General features: G+C 39.6%; 2 protein-coding genes across 2 annotated transcripts; both read right to left on the bottom strand.

Moving 5' to 3' along the window:
* Window positions 1-10445: 10445 nt before the first annotated feature.
* On the bottom strand, window positions 10446-11561 carry LOC308357141 (olfactory receptor 1G1-like; the record flags this gene model as incomplete). The annotated part of the gene is made up of 1 exon (XM_080826618.1): window positions 10446-11561. One exon carries the CDS (start codon window positions 11559-11561, stop codon window positions 10446-10448), a length of 1116 nt encoding a protein of 371 aa, XP_080682744.1.
* An 11551-nt stretch (window positions 11562-23112) lies between these two features.
* LOC308356842 (olfactory receptor 1A1) lies at window positions 23113-24042 on the bottom strand (the record flags this gene model as incomplete). The annotated part of the gene is made up of 1 exon (XM_080826141.1): window positions 23113-24042. One exon carries the CDS (start codon window positions 24040-24042, stop codon window positions 23113-23115), a length of 930 nt encoding a protein of 309 aa, XP_080682267.1.
* Window positions 24043-27123: the final 3081 nt, after the last annotated feature.

Below are 27123 nucleotides of genomic sequence, written 5' to 3'. Positions count from 1 at the left end.
ATTCTGTTCCATCGGTCTGTATGTCTGTTTTTGTGCCAGTACCAGTATATACTGTCTTGATGATGACAGCTTTGTAATAGAGCTTGAAGTCTGGAATTGTGATGCCACCGACTTTGGCTTTCTTTTTCAATATTCCTTTGGCTATTCGAGGTCTTTTCTGGTTCCATATAAATTTTAGGATTATTTGTTCTATTTCTTTAAAAAAATGGATGGGATTTTGATAGGGATTGCATTAAATGTGTAGATTGCTTTAGGTAGAATAGACATTTTCACAATATTTGTTCTTCCAATCCATGAGCATGGAATATTTTTCCATTTCTTTGTGTCTTCCTCAATTTCTTTCATGAGTACTTTATAGTTTTCTGAGTATAGATTCTTTGCCTCTTTGGTTAGATTTATTCCTAGGTATCTTATGGTTTTGGGTGCGATTGTAAATGGGACTGACTCCTCAATTTCTCTTTCTTCTGTCTTGTTGTTAGTGTAAAGAAATGCGACTGATTTCTGTGCATTGACTTTATATCCTGACACTTTACTGAATTCCTGTATAAGTTCTAGCAGTTTTGGAGTGGAGCCTTTTGGGTTTTCCACATATAGTATCATATCATCTGCAAAGAGTGAGAGTTTGACTTCTTCTTTGCTGATTTGAATGCCTTTAATTTCTTTTTGTTGTCTGATTGCTGAGGCTAGGACTTCTAGTACTATGTTGAACAGCAGTGGTGATAATGGACATCCCTGCCGTGTTCCTGACCTTAGCGGAAAAGCTTTCAGTTTTTCTCCATTGAGAATGATATTTGCGGTGGGTTTTTCATAGATGGCTTTGATAATATTGAGGTATGTGCCTTCTATCCCTACACTTTGAAGAGTTTTAATCAGGAAGGGATGCTGCACTTTGTCAAATGCTTTTTCAGCATCTATTGAGAGTATCATATGGTCCTTACTCTTTCTTTTATTAATGTATTGTATCACATTGATGGATTTGCAGATGTTGAACCAACCTTGCAGCCCTGGAATAAATCCCACTTGGTCGTGGTGAGTAATCCTTTTAATGTACTGTTGGATCCTATTGGCCAGTATTTTGGTGAGAATTTTTGCATCTGTGTTCATCAAGGATATTGGTCTGTAATTCTCTTTTTTGGTGGGATCCTTGTCTGGTTTTGGGATCAAGGTGATGCTGGCCTCATAGAATGAGTTTGGAAGTTTTCCTTCCATTTCTATTTTTTGGAACAGTTTCAGAATAGGAATTAATTCTTCTTTAAATGTTTGGTAGAATTCCCCTGGGAAGCCATCTGGTCCTGGACTTTTGTTTGTTTGGAGATTTTTGATGACTGTTTCAATCTCCTTACTGGTTATGGGTCTGTTCAGGTTATCTATTTCTTCCTGGTTCAGTTGTGGTAGTTTATATGTCTCTAGAAATGTATCCATTTCTTCCAGATTGTCAAATTTGTTGGCGTAGAGTTGCTCGTAGTATGTTCTTATAATTGTTTGTATTTCTTTGGTGTTGATTGTGATCTCTCCTCTTTCATTCATGATTTTATTTATTTGCGTCCTTTCTCTTTTCTTTTTGATAAGTCTGGCCAGGGGTTTGTCAATCTTATTAATTCTTTGAAAGAACCAGCTCCTGGTTTTGTTGATTTGTTCTATTGTTTTTTTTAGTTTCTATTTCATTGATTTCTGCTCTGATCTTTATGATTTCTCTTCTCCTGCTGGGTTTAGGCTTTCTTTGTTGTTCTCTCTCCAGCTCCTTTAGGTGTAGGCTTAGGTTGTGTATTTGAGACCTTTCTTGTTTCTTGAGAAAGGCTTGCGCCGCTATATATTTTCCTCTCAGGACTGCCTTTGTTGTGTCCCACAGATTTTGAACCATTGTGTTTTCATTATCATTTGTTTCCATGATTTTTTTCAATTCTTCTTTAATTTCCTGGTTGACCCATTCATTCTTTAGAAGGATCCTGTTTAGTCTCCATGTATTTGCATTCTTTCCAAATTTCCTCTTGTGATTGAGTTCTAGCTTCAGAGCATTGTGGTCTGAAAATATGCAGGGAATGATCTCAATCTTTTGGTACCGATTGAGACCTGATTTATGACCCAGGATGTGGTCTATTCTGGAGAATGTTCCATGTGCACTAGAGAAGAATGTATATTCTGTTGCTTTGGGATGGAATGTTCTGAATATATCTGTGATGTCCATCTGGTCCAGTGTGTCATTTAAGGCCTTTATTTCCTTGTTGACCTTTTGCTTAGATGATCTGTCCATTTCAGTGAGGGGAGTGTTAAAGTCCCCTGCTATTATTGTATTACTGTCGATGTATTTCTTTGATTTTGTTATTAATTGGTTTATATAGTTGGCTGCTCCCATGTTAGGGGCATAGATATTTAAGATTGTTAGGTCTTCTTGTTGGACAGACCCTTTGAGTGTGATATAGTGTCCTTCCTCATCTCTTATTATAGTCTTTGGCTTAAAATCTAATTGATCTGATATAAGGATTGCCTCCCCAGCTTTCTTCTGATGTCCATTAGCATGGTACATTGTTTTCCACCCCCTCACTTTAAATCTGGAGGTGTCTTCGGGTCTAAAATGAGTTTCTTGTAGGCAGCATATTGATGGGTTTTGTTTTTTTATCCATTCTGATACCCTGTGTCTTTTGATTGGGGCATTTGGCCCATTAACATTCAGGGTAACTATTGAGAGATATGAATTTAGTGCCATTGTATTACCTGTAAGGTGACTGTTACTGTATATTGTCTATGTTTCTTTCTGATCTACTACTTTTAGGGTCTCTCTTTGCTTAGAGGACCCCTTTCAATATTTCCTGTAGAGCTGGTTTGGTGTTTGCAAATTCTTTCAGCTTTTGTTTGTCCTGGAAGCTCTTTATCTCTCCTTCTATTTTCAATGATAGCCTAGCCGGATATAGTATTCTTGGTTCCATGTTTTTCTCGTTTAGTGCTCTGAATATATCATGCCAGTTCTTTCTGGCCTGCCAGGTCTCTGTGGATAGGTCTGCTGCCAATCTAATGTTTTTACCCTTGTATGTTACAGACTTCTTTTCCAGGGCTGCTTTCAGGATTTTCTCTTTGTCACTAAGACTTGTAAATTTTACTATCAGGTGACGAGGTGTGGACCTATTTTTATTGATTTTGAGGTGCGTTCTTAGCATCTCCTGGATTTTGATGTTTGTTCCCTTTGCCATATTAGGGAAATTCTCTCCAGTAATTGTCTCCAATATACCTTCAGCTCCCCTCTCTCTTTCTTCTTCTTCTGGAATTCCAATTATTCTAATGTTGTGTTGTCTTATGGTGTCGCTTATCTCTCGACTTCTCTCCTCATGGTCCAGTATTTGTTTGTCTCTCTTTTGCTCAGCTTCTTTATTCTCTGTCATTTGGTCTGCTATGTCACTAATTCTTTCTTCTGCCTCATTTATCCTAGCAGTGAGAGTTTCCATTTTTGATTGCACCTCATTAATAGCTTTTTTGATTTCAACTTGGTTAGATTTCAGTTCTTTTATTTCTCCAGAAAGGGCTTTTATCTCTCTGGAGAGGGTTTCTCTAATATCTTCTATGCCGTTTTTGAGCCCGGCTAGAACCTTGAGAATTGTCATTCTGAACTCTAGATCTGTCATGTTACCAATATCCGTAGTGATTAGGTCTCCAGCCTTCGGTATGGCCTCTTGTTCTTTTTTTTGAGGTGAGTTTTTCCGCCTTGTCATTTTGTTCAGATAAGATTTGCTTTCTCCTGCTGTGGAATTCCGCTGTTCTTGGTGACTGAAGTTGGTTTTGGATGGGTTTCTTGTTGATCTTTTGGGGGAGGGGCCTGTTGTAGTGATTCTCAAGTGTCTTTGCTGCAGGCGGAATTGCACCGCCCTTGCCAGGGGCTGGGCTAAGTAATCCGCTTGGGTTTGCTTTTGTTCCCTGAGCGCTTTCCGTAGAGTTCCGGAGAACGGGAATGAAGATGGTGGCCTCCCAATCTCTCCGCCCGGAGAAGCTGAGAGCTTGGGGTTCCGCTCCTCAGTGCGCCCTCGGAGAAAAGCACCCAACCGCCCCTCCTCCCTGGCCTGCGGTCGCGCCTTGAGGAAAGCAGTCAATTGCTGGAACCTGGAGAAAATCGCCCGGTCGCTTCCGTCTCCGTGGCCTCCGCCCGCGCTCCGAGCCCACCCAGCTTGCCACCGGCACAAGGTAACTCCGGGCTGAGAGCTCAGTCCTCGGCTCTGTCACTGTAGCCGGCTTCTCCGCTCCAATACCTGTGAGCTCCGAGGCCCTCAGACACCCCCGGTCCTTCCATGACCCCGTGGGACCTGGCGTTATGCTGACCCCGCCTGGGTTTCCCCCCCGGTTTAGCACCTGGAACGATGTCTCCCAGTGGAGCAGACTTTTAAAAGTCCCGATCTTGTGCTCTGTTGCTCCACCGCTTGCCGGGAGCCAGCCCCTCCCCCAGGGGTCTATCTTCCCGCCGCTTTGGATTCACTTCTCCGCAGGTCCTACCTTTCAGAAAGTGATCGATTTTCTGTTTCTAGAATTGTTGCTCTTCTTCTCTTTGATTTCCCGTTGGATTTGTAGGTGTTCACAATGGTTAGATAAGCTATCTAGCTGATCTCCTGCTACCCGATGTCGTCTCAGCCTGCTACGTCTCCACCATCTTGACTCCTCCCCTCTATTTTTATTGATTTTTGAGGGGGTTCTCTGTGGCCTCCTGGATTTTGATTCTTGTTCTCTTCACCAAGTTAGGGAAATTCTCTACAATAATTTGCACCAATATATGTTCTGCCCTCCCCCCTCTCTTCTTCTTCTGGGATCCCAATTATTCTAATATTATTTCATCTTATGGTATCAGTTATCTCTTGAATTTTCCCCTCTTGGTCCAGTAGTTGTTTATCTCTCTTTTTCTCAACTTCTTTATTCTCCATCATTTGGTCTTCTATATCACTAATTCTCTCTTCTGCCTCAATTTATCCTGGCAGTAAGAGCCTCCCATTTTGATTGTACCCCATTAATAGCTTTTTTTATTTCAACTTGGTTAGATTTTAGTACTTTTATTTTTCCAGAGAGGGATTTATTTCTCCAGAAAGGGATTCTCTACTATTTTCCATGCCTTTTTTGAGCCCAGCTAGCACCTTGATAATTGTCACGTTTATTCTAACAGATATATATATATATATATACACACACACACACACACACACACACATATATACATATATATATACACACACATATACATATACACACACATATATACATATGTACATATATACATATATATGTGTGTGTGTGTGTGCATATATATATATATATATATTAGGCTGGTGAAAAAGACAGAGACACACCCTTGATTTTGGATGTATTTTGGTCTGTTAGAATAAACATATATATACATATATACACACACACACACATATATATGTGTGTGTCTCTGTCCTATTCACCAGTCTAATATATATATATATATATATATATATATATATATATATATGAATAGGACAGAGACACACCCTTGATTTTGGGTGTATTTTGGTCTGTTAGAATAAACTGCCTCCCAAAATTTTAAAGAAAAAGAAAAACTTATATATATACAAAATAAGGGTAAACATGATGAAGGGATGGAAAATGACTGTAAGATGAAAATGAAAAAAGATTCTAAAAAAGGAATTGATAAGATAAGAAATTGGTTGAAAAAAGGAAAAAGGAGGAGAGAATGTGATCAGGCTGGAGACTAGAACATGCGCTAGGTTTAGGATATATTTTGATTTGTTAGAAGAAACTGTATCCCCGAGTTTTTAAAAAAAATATTTATTTATTTGAAAGACAGGATCACAAGTAGACAGAGAGGCAGACAGACAGAGAGGAGGAAGCAGGTTCCCCGTGGGACAGAGAGCCCGATGTGGGGCTCAATTCCAGGACCCCAGGATCATGACCTGAGCTGAAGGCAGAGACTTAACCCACTGAGCCACCCAGGCGGCCCAGTATCCCAAAATTTTAAAGAAAGAAAAACCCATATATATATAAAAAATAAGGTTAAATACAATGACTATGACTATAAAAATGAAAATTAAAAAGGATTTTTAAAAATAGTATCCATAGATAAAATAGTTTAAAAGGTTAAAATAGGAAAGAGGAAAAATTTTTAAAAATAGAATAAGGAAAAAATAATACTTAAAAAATTTAACTTTGAAAGACTAAATAATCATGGGAAAAGAGACATGAAGTCTATGTGTTGCTTTCCCCTAGCTCTGGAGTTCCATAGTTGTCATTGATTGAAGAACTTGGTCTTGGCTGGTTGTTCTTGCTAATCTCCTGGGAGAGGGGCTTGTTGTAGTGATTCTCAAATGTCTTTGCCTGAGGTGGAATTGCACCGCCCTTGCCAGGGGCCAGGCTAAGTCATCTACTCAGTTTTGCTCTCAGGAGCTTTTTTCCCCTGAATGCTTTCTGAATCGCTTTGGAGGACAGGAATGAAAATGGCAGCCTCCCAATCTCTAGCCGGAGGAGCTGAGAGCTCAGGGTCCTGCTCCTTGGTGCACCCTCAGAGAAAAACAGTCAATCCCTCCTGTCTCCCTGGTCTCTGGCCGCACTCCATGCTCACCCGGCCTGTGACTGAGCATTCCTATCCCTGGCACAGAGCCCTGTTTGGAGTCTCCAAACCCAGCAGATTCCTTCAGCATGTTCCCATGCCACTCCCCTAGGGGAGGAAAGTGAGTCTCCCCAGATCTGCCACTTGTGGGGGTCCCTGCACAAAGAGCAGTGGCCTGACTATGCCTCGGATCACAGATTAAGGTAACCCCTAGCTGAGAGCCCCTTCTTGGCTTTGTCTTTGCAGCCGGCTTTCCCGAAGCTATACCTGGGAGCTCTGCCACACTGAGACACTCCTGGTCTTTCTGTGACCATTCGAGTCCTGAGACCACACTGTCCCCGTAAGGGCTCTAACCCACTTAGCCTCTGGAGCGATGTCCCCCAGTGGAGCAGACTTCTCTAAAAGTTCTGATTTTGTGCTCCACTGCTCCACTGCTTGCCAGGAGCTGGCTCCTCCCCCCGCATTCTGTCTTCCCATATATTGCCTCAGATTCACTTCTCTGCATGACTTACCTTCCAGAAAATGGTCACTTTTCTGTTCCTAGAATCGTGGCTATTCTTCTCCTCAATCTCCTGTTAAGTTTGTAGGTGTTCAGAATAGTTTGATAGCTATCTAGCTGAATTCCTGGAACCGAACAAAATTTAGGTCTCCTATGCCTCCGCCATCTTGCTCCTCCCTCCAACAAGTGTACTCTTTAACACCCATCACCCATTTAGCCTGCCCTCCATTATAATATTCCACCACACACATATACACACCACTTTTTCTTTACCCCTTCACCAGTTGATGGACATTTGGGCTCTTTTCATAATTGGCTATTGTTGATAATGCTGCTATAAACATTGGGGTGCATGTGTCCCTCAAATCACTATTTTTGTATCCTTTGGATAAATACCTAGTAATGCAATTACAGGGTCATAGGGTAGTTCTTTTAAGTTTTTGAGGAACCTCTATACTATTTTCCAGAGCGACTGCACCAGTTTGCATTCCTACCAAAAGTGTAAGAGGGTTTCCCTTTCTCTGCATCCTCGCCCACATCTGTTGTTTCCTGAGTTGTTCATTTGAGCCATTCTGGCAGGTGTGAGGTGGTATCTCATTGTGGTTTTGATTTGTATTTCCCTGATGATGAGTGATGTTCAGCATTTTTCCATCTGTCTATTAACCATTTGTATGTCTTCTTTGGAGCAATGTTTGTTCATGTCTTCTGCCCATTTAACTGGATTATTTGCATTCTGGGTGCTGATTTTGATAAACTCTTAACAGACTCTGGATACTTGCCCTTTATCTGATACATCATTTGCAAATATCTTCTCCCATTCTGTCTGCTGCCTTTTAGTTTTATTGTTTCCTTCATTGTGCAGAGGCTTTTTATCCTGAAGAGGCCCCATTAGTTTATTTTTGCCTTGTCTCTGAAGACACGTCTAGTAAGAAGTTGCTGCAGCTGAGGTCAAAGAGGTTGCTACTTGTTTCTTTCTCTAGGATTTTGATGGATTTAGTCTCACATTTAGGTCTTTTTGTATGGTGTAATAAAGTAGTCAATTTTGATTCTTCTCCATGTCACTGTCCAGTTTTCCCAACACCATTTGTTGAAGAGACTGCCTTTTTTACCTTGGGTACTCTTTCCTGCTTTGTTGAATATTAGTTGACCATATAGCTATGGGTCCATTTCTGGGTTCTCTATTCTGTTCCATTGATCTATGTGACTATTTTTGTGCCAGTACCATACATACTTCTATTTATTTTTAAAAAGATTTTATCTATTTATTTGACATAGAGAGAGAGAGAAGCAGGCTCCCCACTGAGCAGTGAGCCTGACATGGGGCTCTATCCCAGGACCCTGGGATCATGACATGAGCCAAAGGAAGATGCTTCACTGACTGAGCCAAACAGGCGCCCCTGTGACAGTACCATACTGTCGTGATGATTACAGATTTGTAAAACAGCTAGAAGTCTGGAACTGTGATGCCTCCCACTTTACTTTCCTTTTTCAGTATAACTTTGGCCAATTGGGGGTCTTTTCTGGTTCCATACAAATTATAGGATTATTTGTATCCAGCTCTGTGTAAAATGTTGGTGTTATTTTGATTAGGATTGCACTGAATGTGTAGATTACTCTGGGCAGCATAGACATTTTAACAATGTTTTTTCTTCCAATCCATGAGCATGGAATATTTTTCCATTTCTTTGTGTCTTCCTCAATTTCTTCCCTAAGTGTTCTGTAGTTTCTAGAGTACAGATCTTTTACCTCCTAAGTATCTTAACGTTTTAGGTGCAATTGTAAGTGGGATTGATTCCTCAATTTTTCTTTCTGCTGCATCAATATTGGTGTATTGAAATGCAACAGATTTCTGTATATTGATTTTGCATCCTGTGACTTTGCTGAATTAATGAATCAGTTCTAGCAATATTTTGGTGGAGTCTTTCAGGTTTTCTACATAAAGTATCATGTCATCTGTGAAGAATGAAAGCTTGACTTCTTTGCCAATTTGGATACATTTTATTTCTTTTCGTTGTCTGCTGAGGCTAGGGCTTTTAGTACTATGTTGAATAACAGTGGTGAGAGTGGACATTGCTGTCATGTTCCTTATATTAGGAGAAAAGCTCTCAGTTTTTGCCCATTGAGGGTTATATGACTATCATAACCTCACCCAGCAGGGCAGCTGGCTATCAACAATTGACTTCTACTGGAGAACATGTTTTCTACAGTAATCACAACCTAAGTCGTTAAGCATGCAACCAGATACTTAAAGGGAAATAGGCAAGAATAAAAAATAACACCCCAGAGTAGCTGTTTATTTTCTTATGGAATATAATTAGTTATGGTGTACCGTATTGTACATATACTTGCCAAAACATTTTACCGACCTAGCTTTCCAAGTCCTTTTTGGAAAACTTCAACAATAATCAGTATGTTATGAAAATATTGGCCCGAGTTGATCTTGGGAGCAATGCAGAACAGTGTGAGCTGTGAACCATATATGTTATGAGCTGATGATACTGTTCCTCAATGCTATAATAAATAAACTTGAACTTTATTCTGTAGGCAGTGTAAGGTCACTGGATATTTCTAATAGGGTGGTAATCATATTCAATTAAGATTAATCTGATTGTGGTATGCAGAATGGATGGAGTGGGGAGAGATTGGGGACCAAGGAACATTTCAGTGGGGCTTTCAATCATTTAGCTAAGAGACTATGAACTGTCCATTGTATCATTCTTTCCTGGCACCTAACTGTATGAAGGCAACCATGCCAGTGGGGCTCAGCACATATTAATGGTGCCAGGCGTTATGCCAAATTGTAAGAATTGGTGTTGCAAAGATGAAATTGACTTGGAAAAACTATCCCCAAAGATAAAAATTAAAATTTCTTGTGAAAATTAAGATGTTAAAAGGGATGGAGGTCTTGTAGCCTGGTAAAATGTTATATCAGGTCTACCTAAGGACTCCATCTCAAGCAAACACTTCCTTCCCAGTCCCAGTTTCTATTCTCTCAACATGGGGACTTCATAGATATGGGGATTCCCAGTGTCAAAAACACTATTGGTAGGGATCCAAGTCACCAGTGTCATAACACGGTGGGGAAATTGATCTTTCCCTGGAGTTTATTCTTGGCCACATACAATAGCACAACCAGATATTCCCTTATTTTGGTCATGAGCTGTTCCATATCGTTTTGAAAGTATTCAGGTATATCCTTTATTATATTGTAAATCTGAATGACTGTGATTTTAGAACATTATGACTGGAAGAAATTAAGCTAATGATATTGGCCTGATGATGGGTACATTTTGATATAGTCCTATAGCTTAGGCGTGAATATTTCAAGTTCATATTACAGATCCTGGAAGTGAGGTCTCCACTTTTTATCCTTCTCTCATTTTTTACTGCTTAATTATGGTGAATACAATTAAGTGGAGACCCCCATATTGGATATGAAGTCACTATCACAAAGGGGAGTGGATTTTTTTTAACCCAAATTAGCTTTCTTAAGGAAGACTTGATGTCTCTGTTCCTCAAACTATAGATAAAAGGATTCAGCACTGGGGTTACCACTGTGTACATGACTGATGCAACTGTGCCCTTCTGTGCTGAGCGGGTTGAGGGAGGACTGAAATAAACACAAAAGGAAGTCCCAAAGAATAGAGAAACTACAGAGAGATGAGAGCTACAAGTGGAAAAGGCTTTCTGCTTCCCCTGAGTTGAGGGGATCTTCAGGATTGTCGAGAAAATATGTGTGTAAGAGATAATCAGGCAAAGCACACAAACCAGGCCTGCAAGACCCCCAATGGTGAAAATTACCAGCTCGTTAATGAAGGGATCTGTGCAGGACAGACTCAGAAGTGGGTTGATGTCACAGAAGAAGTGTGGGATATTATGGTCTGCACAAAAGGACAGGCTGTTCATCAAGAGTGTGTGTAGGAGAGAGTGGAGGGCATTCATGATCCAGGATGCAGAAACTAGAAGGACACAGAGCCCAGGGCTCATGACCTTGATGTAATGAAGTGGGTGACATATGGCCACATAGCGGTCATAGGCCATGACAGCCAAGAGAAATGCCTCCAGCATCACAAACAACATGAAAAAATACAGTTGTGATAGACACCCTGCATATGAAATGACCTGATTCTGGATCCATATGTTTGCCAGCATCTTGGGGACTGTGGTTGACATGAAGCAGGCATCAGCAAGAGAGAGGTTGGCCAGGAAGAAGTACATGGGCGTGTGGAGGTGAGCATCAGCAATGATGGCCAGAATGATGAGGAGGTTGCCTGCCACTGTGACCAGGTACATGGACAGAAACAGCCCAAAGAGGACTTCCTGTTGTTCTGGCTGCTCAGAAAGCCCCAGGAGGTAAAATTCTGAGATGCTGGTCAGGTTTTCCCATGCCATTTGCCTGTAAACAGAAAGTTGGGTTAATAGAATGAAATTGGTAAGCCTTGGTTTGTGAACTCTGAAAATTATGCAATATTCCAATGTTAATCTTCTAGTGTGAGATGGAATCATATGAAATAGCCAATATTTCACTGCTTAGGACCTACAAAAATGGCAGTTTCATATAGTTCAATTGAGTATTTGCAAATGCCTGTGCTTTCTGCCATGGGAAACCAAAGACTTGTTTGCAATGGGAAAGAGGTTTTTTTCTTTCTTTCTTTTTTTTTTTTAAGATTTTATTTGTTTATTTGACAGACAGAGATTACAAGTAGACAGAGAGGCAGGCAGAGAGAGAGGAAGGGAAGCAGGCTCCCTGCTGAGCAGAGAGCCCTATGCCGGGCTCGATCCCAGGACCCTGGGATCATGACCTGAATCAAAGGTGGAGACTTTAACCCACTGAGCCACCCAGGCACCCCAAGAGGTTTCTTTTTTTAAAAAAAATATTATATAAGCATTAATTCAATGCATGTACTTTAAAGCTACGTTGGAGTTGTTTGTTTGCATAACTCCTGTGGTACTCATGTGGACATTGTGACATTAACCCATCCAAAGACTTCACAGGTCAAATACATCTTTAGCATATTTTCCCAACATTTTGAAAAGCATGGCTATTGGAAAAAAGGTTTGGAATTGGTGAAAAGCATATCTAATGCTGAAATCATATCACCACTATCTATACAGCTGGACTGATGAGAAACCTGGATGCCATTATAGACCAATTTTTCTTCCTCCTCATCTGTATCCAAATACTACCAAATCCTGGTGGAAAATTTACCCATTTAAAAAAATGTATCCACAGTCTTTGGTCCCAACTGTCACTACCTTTGTTCAGGATACTCATTTATCACTTAGATTAAGGCAGTCATTCTCTTGCCTGTAGGCATACCCATCTGTCATCTGGTCTCCTCACCACAGAGTGAGTGGGCTTTCTACAAATCATATCTGATTTTGTCACTCCACCTGAAAAATTCTTCGGGGTTTTCATTACTCTCAGGATAAGCCCTAAACTTCTTTATATGGCCTGAAGACCCTTGATCATACTGGCATTTATTATAGATGTCTCCATTGACTCATGAATTCCTTCTCCATTCTATACCCTAAGAACAGTTATACTTTCAATTATTTAGAAGATCTAGTTACTTTTTCACCTTTGGGCTTTTTTCCATCTTATTTTCTTGTGCTAGAATAGTCTTCCCTCATGTCTCAGCTTAGATGTCATTTCTTTGAGGAAGTCTTCCCTGAATTACCCTCTTTATAACTAACTCAGGTTCATGCCCCTTCTGGTCCTGCATGTCTCCCATTACAGCATGTGTCTCTCAGGATTGTGACCACCTATTTACTTGTCTGTGTCCTCCATTCTACTGTATCTTTGAGAGCAGCATAAGAAAATGTCTATCTTGTTCATTTTTGAAATCTAGCATTAGACCTGAGCCTGATATAACATAGGTGCTCAGCAAGTATCTGCCATGTTAATAAATAAACCTCAAAGAATAGAAAGAATTGAAAGGGAGATTGGATAGAAGTAATATCAGGCAGAGGGAACAACCTGCACCTTTTGATTAGTAGTTACACATAGCTTTGAGTTCATAATGTCCTGACCATAGGAGTTTGCAGAAAACATTATGGTGACAGAGACACAAAGATGTCAAACAAAACAAATATACACATAAAATTCTGGGAATGGAACACTCTTTCATCTGAGGAATTAATTCACAGAATGTTTTCCACCTTGCTCCTTTTCCCCTCCAAACTTAAGCATGTCCTATGCATTTGTCAGCCCTAGCTGCACCCACTGGAATTACTGTTCATCAGGCAATAGTGGTATCTTATTCTCTCCCTGATCATACATATTTCTCACCAAACTATCTTTCTCTTGTATGTAGATACTGCATGGCATGTTGTACACTGCTCCCCCTCCTTATTAAAAAATGTATCAAAGGAAAAAATAGAAAGCACAGAAACAGCACAGTAAACATAAGTAAACTCTGCTAAAGATGGTAGTGCCAAGTGGTAGGAAAGGAAAAGGAGATTGAACAGATGGTATTGGGACAAGCTGGTTGACTCTATGGGGAAAGTGAATTTAGACTGAATGATCAGGAACATTCTCATCTCCTATTCCTACATTGGTCCTCACAGTGTTTACTGAATACATTTCAGGTGGTTAAAGTATATATATATACACAACTATAAAGCAACCAGAAAAAAATACCACGTAATAGTTATTTGATCTTGGAACAAGGATGGCCTAAGTAAAAAACAATGGAAGCATTGAAAAGAAAAGGAAACGAGAATTCGTTTAATCAGATTAAATTTTAAAATTATCCTTTTAAAGAAAAAGATCACACACAAAGTGAAAAGACAAGCAAAAAAAGTGGGGGGCTATTTTTAACATATATTATAGAAAGAATGAATATTCTTAAAAGAGTAATCAATAATTTTAATGAATTGGTAAAAGACAACTTACCCCTATAGAAAAATGAGTAAGTAACCACTAACTCTTAAGTCACATCCAGCAAGTGTAAAACCTGGACCTAGCCTCAGTGTTTAATTGCAAGACCTATTCCTTCCACCCCACTCCTGGTGTCCTTAAGTCACCACAATTTGTCTGTTAGCAGGTGATACCTGCAAGGTCACCTGCCGTGTGTCATTGGCTGAAACATGATCACAATAGGTGGTGTTTCCCCCACTCTCTTCTAGGAGTCGCCACAATACTAGATTCTATAATCTCCAAACCCTTAGAGCTCTCTGTGTAATGGGGGAGTAGTGGGACTAGCTGCATGTTTGTACACAGCTGCATTGGTTGACATTCCCTCAGCCCTTTCTAACCACAGTTACTTCTGTGGCTCCTTGACCTCCAGAGCTGTTGCTTTTTCCACTGCCTGGAGCTAACCCTCCCCACTCCCTCCATCAGGACAGAGGTGGCTTATTGGCTCAAGGCAGATCAAAAGGGTCTCAGCATCTTCATTCTTGTCAGTCTTGTCTCTTGACTATTTCTGGCTCAGCAGACAGAAACCCTAACTCCCCCACTAGCTTTCCTCTTAGCTCTCTAAGTCACAGACCAGAGACCATGTGCTGTCCTTTCTTTCCATGTTTGCTTCCAACTTTGAGGCCATCTCTTGTAAAAATACTCAGCACTTCATCCAAACATAAAACTCATTCAGAGCATTGTCTTTTCACATTGGGGATTTCCCCAGGCTTGCTATAAAATATAACTCCTGAGACTCAAAACAGATTTGTTCTCATATTCTATATGGCTGCATGCTTTTTTAACATACATTTTTTGTGGTTGATTGATTATAATTTTTAGTGAACTTAACTTGGAAGCCCTCTGAACTCAGGTTCACATTTGAAAACAGAAATGAAATTTAGAGAAGCCCTGTTCCCCACAGGTGAGGAAAGGAACATCCAGGGAGGAAAAAAGTAAAAGTTACAATGTTAGAAACAAGGAATAATGTGGTAGTTGGGGACTGAATGATCAGGAATATTTCCAAATCCTATTCCTACATTAGTTCTATATATAACAATTTATTCCCAGCTCCCCAAATAATATTTTGTATGTTTATTAAAAATCTCTGGAAGAATAAACAGGAAACCAATAATCTAATAATCTAACAAGTGATTACTTGTTAGAGGTATGGGAATTGGGTGCATGAGACACAGGAGAGGGAGAGAGATTTTCATACATATCTTTTACATCATTTTGAAGTTTGAACTACGTGAAAGTAGTACTTATTGAAGAATAAATTAATTGAGGAAACCATTCTCCAAAACCAAACCAAGGGCTCATAAAATGTATAAAGTGAAAGACAATGCAGTATACTGTAGCCTCTCTTTACTGAAGATTCTGTAAATAGCAGATAAATTTCTTTAGCAGGAGCCATATCCTTTTAATGCCTTAATGTGGTGTGTGGGCATGATTGTGTATGTTGTGTGTTTGTACATGTGCGTGGTGTGTGTGTGTATTTGTGTGTCCTTCTAAGGCTAGAGGTTGAGTGAAAAGGATCATCATGGAATTATTTGGAGAGAAGTCACTGCTGATTCCTGTGCTCTGTTCTTCTTAAAGCACAATGACTCTCACTGTCTATAAGAGTTCAAGGACCTGGGTCTCTGCTCTAAAGCAGTGCAGTATCATCATTGTTGTCACATAGCTGTTTGTGAGAGATGGGCAACCAGATGACTACAGTGTGGGATGGACACAGGAGAAAGGGGGAGAAAAGAAGCAGAACGGAGTCATGTATCTTCCTCTCTAGCTCTTACCTGGTTGTTCTTGCCAGTCACTAAGGGTGTTACTGGCAGGCTTTCCTCTGCTTCACATACCTCTCTCCCACTCTGGATGGTCAGAGGAAGGGGACAGAAGCATCTTTTAGAGGCACCAAAAGGAAATTTGCTTCATGTTGTGGATGTGTTGAATGATTCTTGCCATTACTGCGTCTGCTCAAATTTCTCCCTTTTGTCTCACTTTATTAGAGAGCTTTTAATTTTGGTCCATTCTGTGAAAAAGGTACAAGATTTCCAGGTTGATTATGACCATGCCAACACATGTCACAGTGGGATGCAGCATTCAAGGACTACCACATGGAGCTTGATAACCACCATGAAACACCCCTTTCCTATTTACTTCAGAATTTTGCTAATGTCTGCCCCTTTTACTTGTTCATAGGACCCATGAGAAATGTGTTCTAGTAATTTCATCAGCATCTTTGGAAGTAAGTTTCTGCTATTCTTAGCTATAGGCAGGACCAATCTCAAGATCCATTAAATTAAAGATAATTAATTCTGTGAAATACCAAAACCCAAAAGGACTGAGAATCCAATGTTGTGTCTCTGTCGTAGGCTGGTCTGGGAGACGCTAAGGCATTAAGGACCTGCCATCACACCTCTGTGGTCTGGGTAGGATCCTAACATTTTATTCACCAGCAACACATGGACATTTTTCAAGGCTTGCTGCAACCATCAGAGATTACAGCCCCAGTGCTTCTCATTAACTCTAGACAGTGAGCAATTGTCCTCAGAGGACACATGGTTCTTATATTATTCCTTTCTTCAGAAATAAAGAGGTGTAATTTTAGAAAAGGAATACTTTTCCTGCTTTGATTTTTGCCTAAACCCATGGCCCAATGCCACATATTTTAAATTTTCCCATGACTTCCTGGAAAACAAGAGGAGGAATGGAATATGATAGCTGTGATTTATGTTACTAGTGTTAAATAACAAAATTCAACCAAGTAAATTTGAAGATATAATTGGTTTTATTAAATGACTCATGAATCAGGCAGCCCCCCAAGTAGCAAGAGAGAGGCACTACAAGGAGTTTTACAAAATGGAAGGTTTTCATGGTGAGGGGGTGCAGATCAAGAAAGTTACTAGCAAAAAAAAAAAAAAAAAGATTGCTCTAGAAGGGGTTGTTTGCTTGGGGGAAAAGCAAGGGGTCTTATCGTATAGATGACCTCCTCCTTCTTTGGGAGATGCTGAGGGCCCATGTGGAGATCTCATTAGGGCAGATTGAAAAATTTCTGACTGACCAATTAATACTACATTTCTAGGGAAGTTGAAACTGCAATTAGATTATATATTAAGCATCAGTTTGGGAATTCTGATACCATTTTGGACCCTTTTTTTGAACACTATCAAGCTATTTGTGGAATTCTTCAGCATCTACTTCAGTCTGCACTGGATAAATTTGGACTGACAGATTGAAGACAGAAACAGAGAAGGATAATTTCTCTCATTTGTATCAAAATTTGCTAACTTCTATGAGCTCATGTTTCCCATCTCTGAACTATAACTCACGCTCTATTAAGGGCTGAGAGTTCACTCTGCTTGTCAAAGTGTTAGCCATGGCTCTGCTAGTGCATGCATCCTGATATACTTAGATATCCCTTAGAATTTTGTATCTTTTCAGTGGGTCAGTGGTGGAATTGAGGGAAGAGCATTCCTCATGAGGAAATTGGGCTCAAATTCCATCTTACTAGACCTGCATCTTACTAATTAAAAGACATTGAATAAGTCATTTTACCTTTTGGAGATAAGACTTTCTTATCTGTAAAGGAAGGCTAATTTCTTCTATGCCACAGGGCTACTTTGAAAATTAAAAGACACAGGGGGGCCTGGATGTCTCAGTCTATTAAGTGTCTGCCTTTGGCTCAGGTCATGATCCTGGGGTACTGGGGTCAAGCCCCACATCACGCTCCCTGTTCAGCGGGGAGTCTTCTTCTCTCTCTCCTTCTGCCCCTCCCCCCACCTGGCTCATGCTCACACACACACTCTCTCTCTCCCTTAAATAAATAAATAAAATCCTAAAAAAAGGAAAATTAAAAGACACAATAATATATATATTACGGTAAATACATACAACTGCAAACAAATGTATATTTGATATTTAATGAAGTTATTTACTTTTTCTAAGCCTGCATGGCATGTTTTAAATTTCTTTTGTAGCACTTATATATCATTCTTTTCCTTCTGTTGGGTATTGTTTCGTTGTTTTGAGTTGAGTGCCTACTCAACATTACTGTGACAATACACTGCTATGTGCTTTAGCTGTTACAAAAAGGAGACAGATATGTAGCTTGACATCAATTCCAGAATGTACAAGTGTCTTACTTCCCCCACTAGAATCCTCATTCTGCATCATGGTTCCTTTTCTTGAAATTTTGTTGCTCTACAAGACTCTCAGGTTTGAATCTTATACTCCTAGATGATTTTATCTAGTTCCATAACTTTACTTATCACTACATTATGGTCCATGTGCTATTAATTTTACTCCTAAATTTCATATCTTTCATTTTACTATTTTATTGAATACCTCCATGAAAATGTCCCATAAGAACTCTTGAAAACATGGAATTAATTTTTCTTAAATGACTTTCTTGCTTACAATTTTCATTAAATGCATCATTGAATTTTTAGTGAAACCTTAAGCTCTTAAAGATATCTCCTTACTTACTACTTTCATAATAATTATTGTATTCTATTGTTTCTATTTCCATTACCTTTGAATTCACAGTTGACCCTTGAACAACTGGGGGTTAGAGACACCAACCCCTTACACAGTAAACAAACAAACAAACAAACAAACTGCTAGTAGCTTTTGATTCCCCCAAATCTTAGCTACTAATAGCCTGCTGTTGATTGGAAGCCTTACTGATAACACAAAAAGTCTATTAACACATATTTTGTATGTTGTATTATATACTGTATTCTTACAATAAGCTAGAGAATATAAAATGTTTATTAAGAGAATCATAAGGAAGAGAAAATACATTTATAGTACTGTTCTGTAAAAATTTTATGCATAAGTGGACCTGTGCAGTTCAAAACCATGTTTGTTCAAGAGTCAACTGTGGATCCTCTTTCTCTATCTTCATTATTTCTTCAGATTTCTCTGAGCTGTATAATTAAACTCCTGGTCTCACCAATCCTATGCTCCCATACTGTTCTTGGTCTACCCAATTTTAGTTCAACACAAACCCTCATTATTGCCTCATGCAGAGCTTTTATTATCAATCAGTCAATCATCTATCTATCTACATAATACCATAAATACCCCTAGATCCACCATGCAACTTGAAAGTTAGGTCTTTAGTAATAACTTGTATCTAACTACATGGTATACCCAGGTGCGTTCTCCTGACTCTCCCCTCTTGAATTTCCTCTCATACTGAATCCTGTGCTCATCTTTGCCTTTCTTTTGTTTATAATACACTGTTATTGCATATATATCTATTCACAGAAAGTTTGTTTTTTTGTTGGTTTAGCTATTTATAGCCTTAAAAAGGAGTATCAATAACAATCTTTGGGGATTTACATTTTTAAATATTACTATTATATTGCTTAGATTCGGTAAAATTGTAGCATGTCTCTGCAGGACATTCAGAAAAAGGAATTCCTCTACTGGCTAGAGAGATAACTCAATTACCAAGGACATGTTGTTGCCTTCACACAATGAGGGGCAAGGAGGACCATGTCTAGAACTATGCATGAGGTGAAATTTTTTAAAAAGATTTTATTTATTTGACGGCGGGGGGAGAGTGAACAAGCAAGGGGAGTAGCAGAGGGAGAGGGAGAAGCAGGCTCTCCCCTGAGCAAGGAGCACAATGTGGGGCTTGATCCCAGAACCCTGGGATCATGACCTGAGGCAAAAGCAGTGGCTTAGCTGACTGTGCCACCCAGGTGCCCCTCTGAGGTGACTTTTGTATTTCCATGTTCAATAATAGAGATTAACAGGAACTACAGCAACTGAACAACAACAACAACAATAAAGGCAGTATTATTGTGGACTGAGATCCCTCAGGAGTGAAGTTTTGGGTCATCTCAGCAGGTGAAGACCAAGTGGCATCTATTTTGACAGCTCCACTCAGAGACATGAGCATCAGACATGTGATCATCCCTCTTCTGAGCTTCCAGTTTCCAGTTTCCACCTTTCCCTTTTGTACCTAGGGGGAGTAAATGACTTCTTCTTGCAGTTAATAGTCTCTGGACTTTCACATCCATCTCTTTCTCCTATGGTCTTTTTCAGGACAAACCTATGTATCTACTTCCCTTTATTTATTTATTTATTAATTATTATTTTTAAAAGATTTTATTTATTTGACAGACAGAGATCACAAGTAGGCAGAGAGGCAGTGGCGGGGGCGGGGGGGAGCAGGCTACCCGCTGAGCAGAGAGCCCGATGTGGGACTCGATCCCAGGACCCTGAGATCATGACCTGAGCCGAAGGCAGAGGCTTTAACCCACTGAGCCACCCAGGCGCCCCTCCAAGTTTTATTTAAGATCAACTTAGTTAACATATAGTGTAGTATTGGTTTCAAGAGTAGAACTTAGTGATTCATCACTTACATATAACACCCAATGCTCATCACAAGTGCCCTCCTTAATGCCCGTCACCAATTTAGCCTATCCTCCCACGCACCTCCCCTGCAGAAACCCCTGGTTTGTTCGCTGTAGTTAAGTCTCTTATGGTTTTTCTCCCCTCTTTTTTAAATCTTATTTTATTTTTCCTTCCCTTCTCCATGTTCATCTGTTTTATTTCTTAAATTCACATATGTGTGAAATCATATGGTATTTGTCTTTCTCTTACTGACTTATTTCACTTAGCACAATAGCCTCTATTACTTCCATCCACCTCATTGTAAATGGCAAGATTACATTCTGTTTGATGGCTGAATATGTGTGTGTGTGTGTGTGTGTGTGTGTGTGTGTGTGTATATTTGACACCTTCTTTATCCATTTATCAGTTAATGGACACTTGCACTCCTTTCATGGTTTGGCTAATGGTAATAATGCTACTATAAACATTGGGGTGCATGTACCCCTTCAAATCAGTACTTTTGTATCCTTTGGAAAAATACCTAGTAGAGCAATTGCTGGACTGTAGGGTAGTTTTATTTTTAACTTTTTGAGGAATCTCCATACAGTTTTCCAGAGGGCACCAGTTTGCTTTCCCACCAAAAGTGCAAGAGGATTCCTTTTTCTCTGCATCCTTGCCAGCATCTGCTGTGTCTTGTGTTTCTACTTCCTGTATTAAATCTTCTTGGTATCAAAATACCAGATGTGATTTATGTTTTCTAAATGGGCCTGAACTGACCTAAACTGACATACCAGCTGTATACTGCAGCCTTTTCCAGACTTAGTCAATCCCTGGGCATTGGCATGTAAAATAATTTAAATTATAGTGTTTAAATTATTCCAGGACAGAGTCAAAGGGAAATGGGTGAGACAATGACTTGACATACAGGTACAGTGATTTTTTTTTGCCTTGTATATATACACATAGATTCTTATGATTACTGCAGGATACAGTAGAGGAGGTTAACTTCCCTTCCCTAAATTAAACAGAAGAATAATGTGAGACTGATATAGAGCAGCTATGTGGTATGGAGTTCTCCTAAGAACACTGTCAGGTCTTCTTTCATACACTCTTCCTTGGCACTTAATATTTCACTATGGGAAATATTTGAAACATCTCATACCATTTGGCCTTCTTAAGCTTACCCACAACAAAATTAATCTTGTTGCATTTGTCATACTATTGTCATATAATAAACATACTATTGTGGGATTCAAATATTCGTTTCATACAAATTTATTAAATACTTACTATATGTCAGCACTGTCTCAGTACTGAATACACAACAGTGAACAAAACAGACCCCAAATCTTCATAATCTCATGGGGGAGAGACAGGCAATAACATTTATAGAACATTTTTATTGGCCAACCTTGAAAATTCCCTACATGAAATACCTCTATTTCCTCCGTTTTGGCCAATCATTCACACAGATTCATACACACATGTAATCAAATCCTTTTTGGTTGAAAAGAAGATAATTGGGATAGTTCTCATCCTCGGTGATCTAGAGACCCAGAAAGCATTAAATGGTGAATGATGTCACCTTCCAACATCCAAATTCTTCCAACATGAGCAACTAGATGACAATGTGAATTATCTACAGAAAAAAATAATTTTATATTTTCACTGGCAGTTAAGAATAGTAGATAACAAAACAGCTTGTATACTGTTCTAAGATACACTCAACTCCATTCTTCCTAATGTTACCCTGTTTGGAAATATGATACTTAGAGACAATCAGTTATATATTATTAACATTTTGAGAAAGTTTTATAATTTCCTCATGAATTGAATCAAATCATAGGTTTTGGGGTTCCTTGGTGGATAGTGATCCGCTGGATTAACAATTTCTGTTTAGGAACTATCACTTAAAAGTCAGGGCTGATTATTCAGAATCAAAGTCTCATCTTCCCTGGGCTGGAGAAATGAGGTCACATCATTTTCAATACTGCTCTTTTCTTCTGCATTTATTTGGCACCCCAATTTTTTGTCACTGTAATTTTGTTTCATGATGTAATTAAGTAAGTCAGAATATTTTTTACTTTAGAATGCAGTAACTCAATTAATGAGTGTCATTTTGTTAAGATTATAGGCAGAATCTTATACTCTTCAGAAACAGTCTACTTTAAGCAATGATACAGTAAGAACAAAAATCTCTGCCTAGGTAATTTCCTTTAAAGATTTTACTGGATGGGTATAGAAAATCTAGTCTGATTATGTCTATCATTATGAAATTACAGTTCAGAGTGATATTTTCATTTGTTCATCCTATTTTCCAACAAGAATCATGGATATACTTTATATGACCAAGACCATGAGAGGTACAGTGAAGTCTTAAGACAGTTTTTACCTTCAGAGGCTTGTAAGCATAGTAGGGGTAATTAACGTAATAGTAATAATCAGACATTTGAATAGTGATTTATAGCCTTTAAATCATGGGCTATTGTGATCCTCACATCCTGTGGCCATGCTGGGCAGATATTATTATTCCCAATATGTTGATGTAGAAGCAGAAACTCAGACCTTTTCAACTTCACTCTGATTTGAGTAGCTTATCTGGGACATGAACCCAATATTTCTGTGCTGCTGAAAGGATAATAATCTGTACAAGGTGATAAATTAAATGAGATATATTATAAACTGTTTCTAGATTTCAGAGAAGAGGACTTTGTAGCTGAAAAGATTAAAGGCAGCTTCGTGGAGGAGATGAATATTAGGGCTAGATTTCCAAGTGCACTTAATTAGTGACTATATTCTCCAATATCACATTGGTTATGAGGAGATTCTCTTACTGAATAGTATCCCCAAGGCAGCCTTCATGTCTCGGTTTCTCAGACTATAAATGAAAGGATTTAACATCGGGGTCACTGCCATGTACATCACAGTTATGATTGCATCCTTGAGGCTGTAACTAGTTAGAGGGCGGAAATACATGCCCATGACTGTCCCATAATACAGAGAAACAACTGTGAGGTGGGAACCACAGGTAGAGAAGGCCTTGAGCACACCCTTGGTGGATGGAACCTGTAAAACTGTGGAAAAGACATGAATATAGGAGATGATGATGCATAGTAATGGCATGGAGAAGACTCCAGCCCCTAGGTACATCATCCGCACATTAAAGTGGATGTCAGAACAGGATAGCTTAAGCAGAGGGGTAATGTCACAGTAGAAGTTGGCTACTTCCTTGTTGCCACAGAAAGACAGACCAGCTGTGAGCAGAGTGTGGGGGAGGGCATTGGCATTTCCAACCACCCAAGACCCAACAACTAGGAGGACACAAGCCCGTGGGCTCATAATTGTTGTGTAATGAAGTGGGCGGCTGATGGCCACAGCACGATCATATGCCATTGCGGCCAGGATGTAGCTATCTGTGTTACCCAAGGCAATCATAAAATACAACTGTGTTAGGCATCCTCCAAAGGAGATGGCTTTGCTGCCTAAGACATGGTTGGCTAGCATTTTAGGGATGGTTACAGAGGAGAAGAAGATGTCAACCAAGGAGAGATTGGCAAGGAAAAAATACATGGGGTTGTGAAGGCGAATGTCAGAGCGAATGGCCAAGATGATGAGCAGGTTTCCAATCAATGTGATGGGATAAATGAACAGGAAGAGGATGAAGAAGAAGTCTTCCTGGTCCTGCTGACCCGTAACTCCCAGGAGGATGAATTCCAAGGTAGAGGATTGGTTGTCTTCTCTCATGGCTCCTTTGTTAAGAAAGGGGACAGGAATCCAGAAATATTAGCGAAGTTACTGTGATGATCTTCCTTATCCATCGGTTTTGGTTCAAGTGACCAGCAATCTCTATGAAGCATTTACTGAATCCAGAGATAGCCAACATTTTGGGCAATTATCCTTGCTCATCAGTGGGACTGATCAACAATTAGCCCTTGACACTCATGTCTAAGAAGTGAGCAATCTGTGAATCAAAGATGCCCACCCTCCTCCATCCCAGAACCATCCCTCAAACACCTAGGATTTAATCAATTAAGCAGTGTTTTTTATATTGTATGTGCTAGATACTTTGCTAGGCTTATGGAAAAAATATGTGCAAAGTACAATTTTTAGTCCACTTATTCAACATGTTAGACATAGTCTTTGCTCTCAGGGACTTTACAACATAATGGAAAAACCAAAAGTCACGATGCCAATTTTATTACACTCGACAAGGAAAGGGTAGCATTTTGGAATCTTTGACAAAATACGCCAGTGCAAAGGATATGTTATTACAAGGACAAACCATGAACTTGGGAATTGTCCCAATGACCAAACTAATAGTGATCCCAGGCCCAGGAAATATCAGGTGTCTACAGTGACATTGGATGATTGTAAGACACTAGGATCACTGGATTTATGTCCTAGTAATAACAAGCCTAGGGAATTTCCTCCCCAAATGTCTCATTCTAAGAATTTCACCACCTCTTTTGATAGGGTGTACCTCTTTGGAGAACTCTTTAATATTGATAATCACAGAGGTTTTTCTTCTCTTTCTTTATTATTTCTTTTGTTGAGTCATCCAACTCCCTGGTGATTTCACTTAGTGCTTAATAAACTCTCAGGTCTATATCTGTGGGCTTGAGCTCCCTTTCCCGTATTTCTATATGCATTTCTACATGCATCCCATATTTCTACTTGCCAACATGTCTGTCCATACACGATACTCTACACTCCAACCTAAGTGTTTGCAAGCTTATTTGAAAATGAAAACCATACTTTGTTTATTTTAATAACCCCAGAGAGACTGTTGTGGACAGTCAGTAATATGTACAGACAGTACATATCTAGTACATATCGAGAAATATGTACAGACAGTAAATATCGAGTATGTACTCAGTATTTCTTGGGTTAAATCAAGGTTTCTATTTTGGGCTCCTCACATGTGGGAGGTTCAGAAGCACACTCACCCAGTGTATCCCTCACTTTTACATCTGATCTTGATTGTTCATTTGAAATAATGCTTACATAACTCAACTTTTCTACCTATGGTTTTGGAACTCCATCATTTCCTGCTTGAAATATTATAATGCTCCCATAACTGCTTATGAACAGATTCTCTCCTCTCTGACTCACTTGCATTCTGCAGCATACTAGTGATGACAGAGACTGCTAGCTGTCATCCAAATCCCTGTTGTTCTCTTCTTCCTGGACACACAATTAAATTACATTTCCCAGCCTCCCTTGCACTGATGTGTGTTCATGTGCCTGAGTTTTGGCTGGTCCATCCTAACCCATGTGTTCCTGTTCTGGGCTTCCTTCAACTAGATGGAAATGGCCAGGAGGCTGAATGGGTTGGTGGAGTCCCATGGGAGAATGAGCCTGTGTCCCTAGTTCTCCATATCCAGTGGAGCCATGCATCACCAAGGATACCCACAGGGACTATTACATAGGACAGAAATAGACTTTATTCTGTTTAAGTCGTTATACATTTTGTGATTTATTTGTTATTGTAGTTCAGGATATCCCAAGTAATTCATTAATTTTTCTAAGGAGCAATACTGAATACTCAATACTCAATAGTAAGTACTGAATACTGCATACTCAATAATTAATTCAATCTATATTTAATTCAAGCGCTAATTCTCAATGTCTCCTGTAGTAACTGTGAATTATATATTGGGCACAGAGATGCAGTTCTCATTATATTTTCTCTAAATATGATATACTTAAAAAAATCTCTATAACAAAAGAAACTTGTTTTTCTCTTTTGAAATGACTTTCCCTAGCGGGTTTGGAGGGCTCAATAAAGTTAAAGTGCTAAGAGACTATGAATAGTTCACGTGGTCTGTAATGTTTCAGAGGTGGGGCTTTTGGCAACATGGAGGATTAAGCTAATGTTGACAAGTCCCTCCAATTAAAACACAGAAATTCTAGATAATCTTTAAAACTTAAAAAAAAAATGCATGTAGCTAAACCTAAAGGAGAGAAATGGGAATACCTAGGTATGAGAAACAAGAAGAAAATTCAGAACAAGTGTTGTAAGCCATAGCTGATGCTGTTCTTGAGAACTTGGGTTCTGGAGCCGAGGCTTGAGTTCTAATGTAGCTACTACATCTCTTTGTGACTTTAGGCAACTCAGTTCATTATTTTTGTCTAAAAAAATGACAAAAATAATTCTACTTACCTTTTGGAGGTTTTGTGAAGGGTCAAAGGAAATAATGCAGGTAGTACAGTTGCTGGCTATCTGTCCTTGATTTGTCACTGTATAAAGACTCAGCTTCTCCAACATTCACAGCTCCTACTGAGGAGTCAGCTCAGATGCTGTCAAAAAGAGTTTTGGTGCTGTGGCCTTCCCTCCTCTTCCATGAATGGGAAGTTCACAGCCGGCTGCTGTAGTACTTGTTGACAGTACCCCTGGGGGGCAGGCATGCTGCAGAAAGGGCCATGAGTAGGCCTGGAGAGGAGGTCTCTGATCCTCTGGACCCGAGGTGAAGGAGCTAAGACTGGGATGGTTTGGAAAGAAGAGCCCTGAGTTTCCTAATCATGGAGCGGAAAGGGTGACTGTTCTAGGTGGGGCAGGAAGATGAGGACTCTAGCTTCCTCCTCGGGAAGCAAGGTGGTCATAGAATAGAGAAAATTAGGAGCTATTTGCCGGGTTATAAGATCTCTTTAAACATGTCTCCCTCAGGTCTTCATTCTGGCCATAGTCAGAGTAATTGTTGAGACTCATTACATACTCCTACAGCTGCGCCCTGAGGAGACAATGATCCTCAAGAGTAATCTTTCCCAGATTTCTTTTCTAGAAGGAAGGATGGGCAAGAGGGTTTCCCAGAGAGTGTGTCTGCA

Source organism: Martes martes, assembly GCF_963455335.1.
Source record: "Martes martes genome assembly, chromosome: 16".
Taxonomy (NCBI): Eukaryota; Metazoa; Chordata; class Mammalia; order Carnivora; family Mustelidae; genus Martes; species Martes martes.
This window is presented reverse-complemented; position numbering and strand designations above follow the sequence as displayed.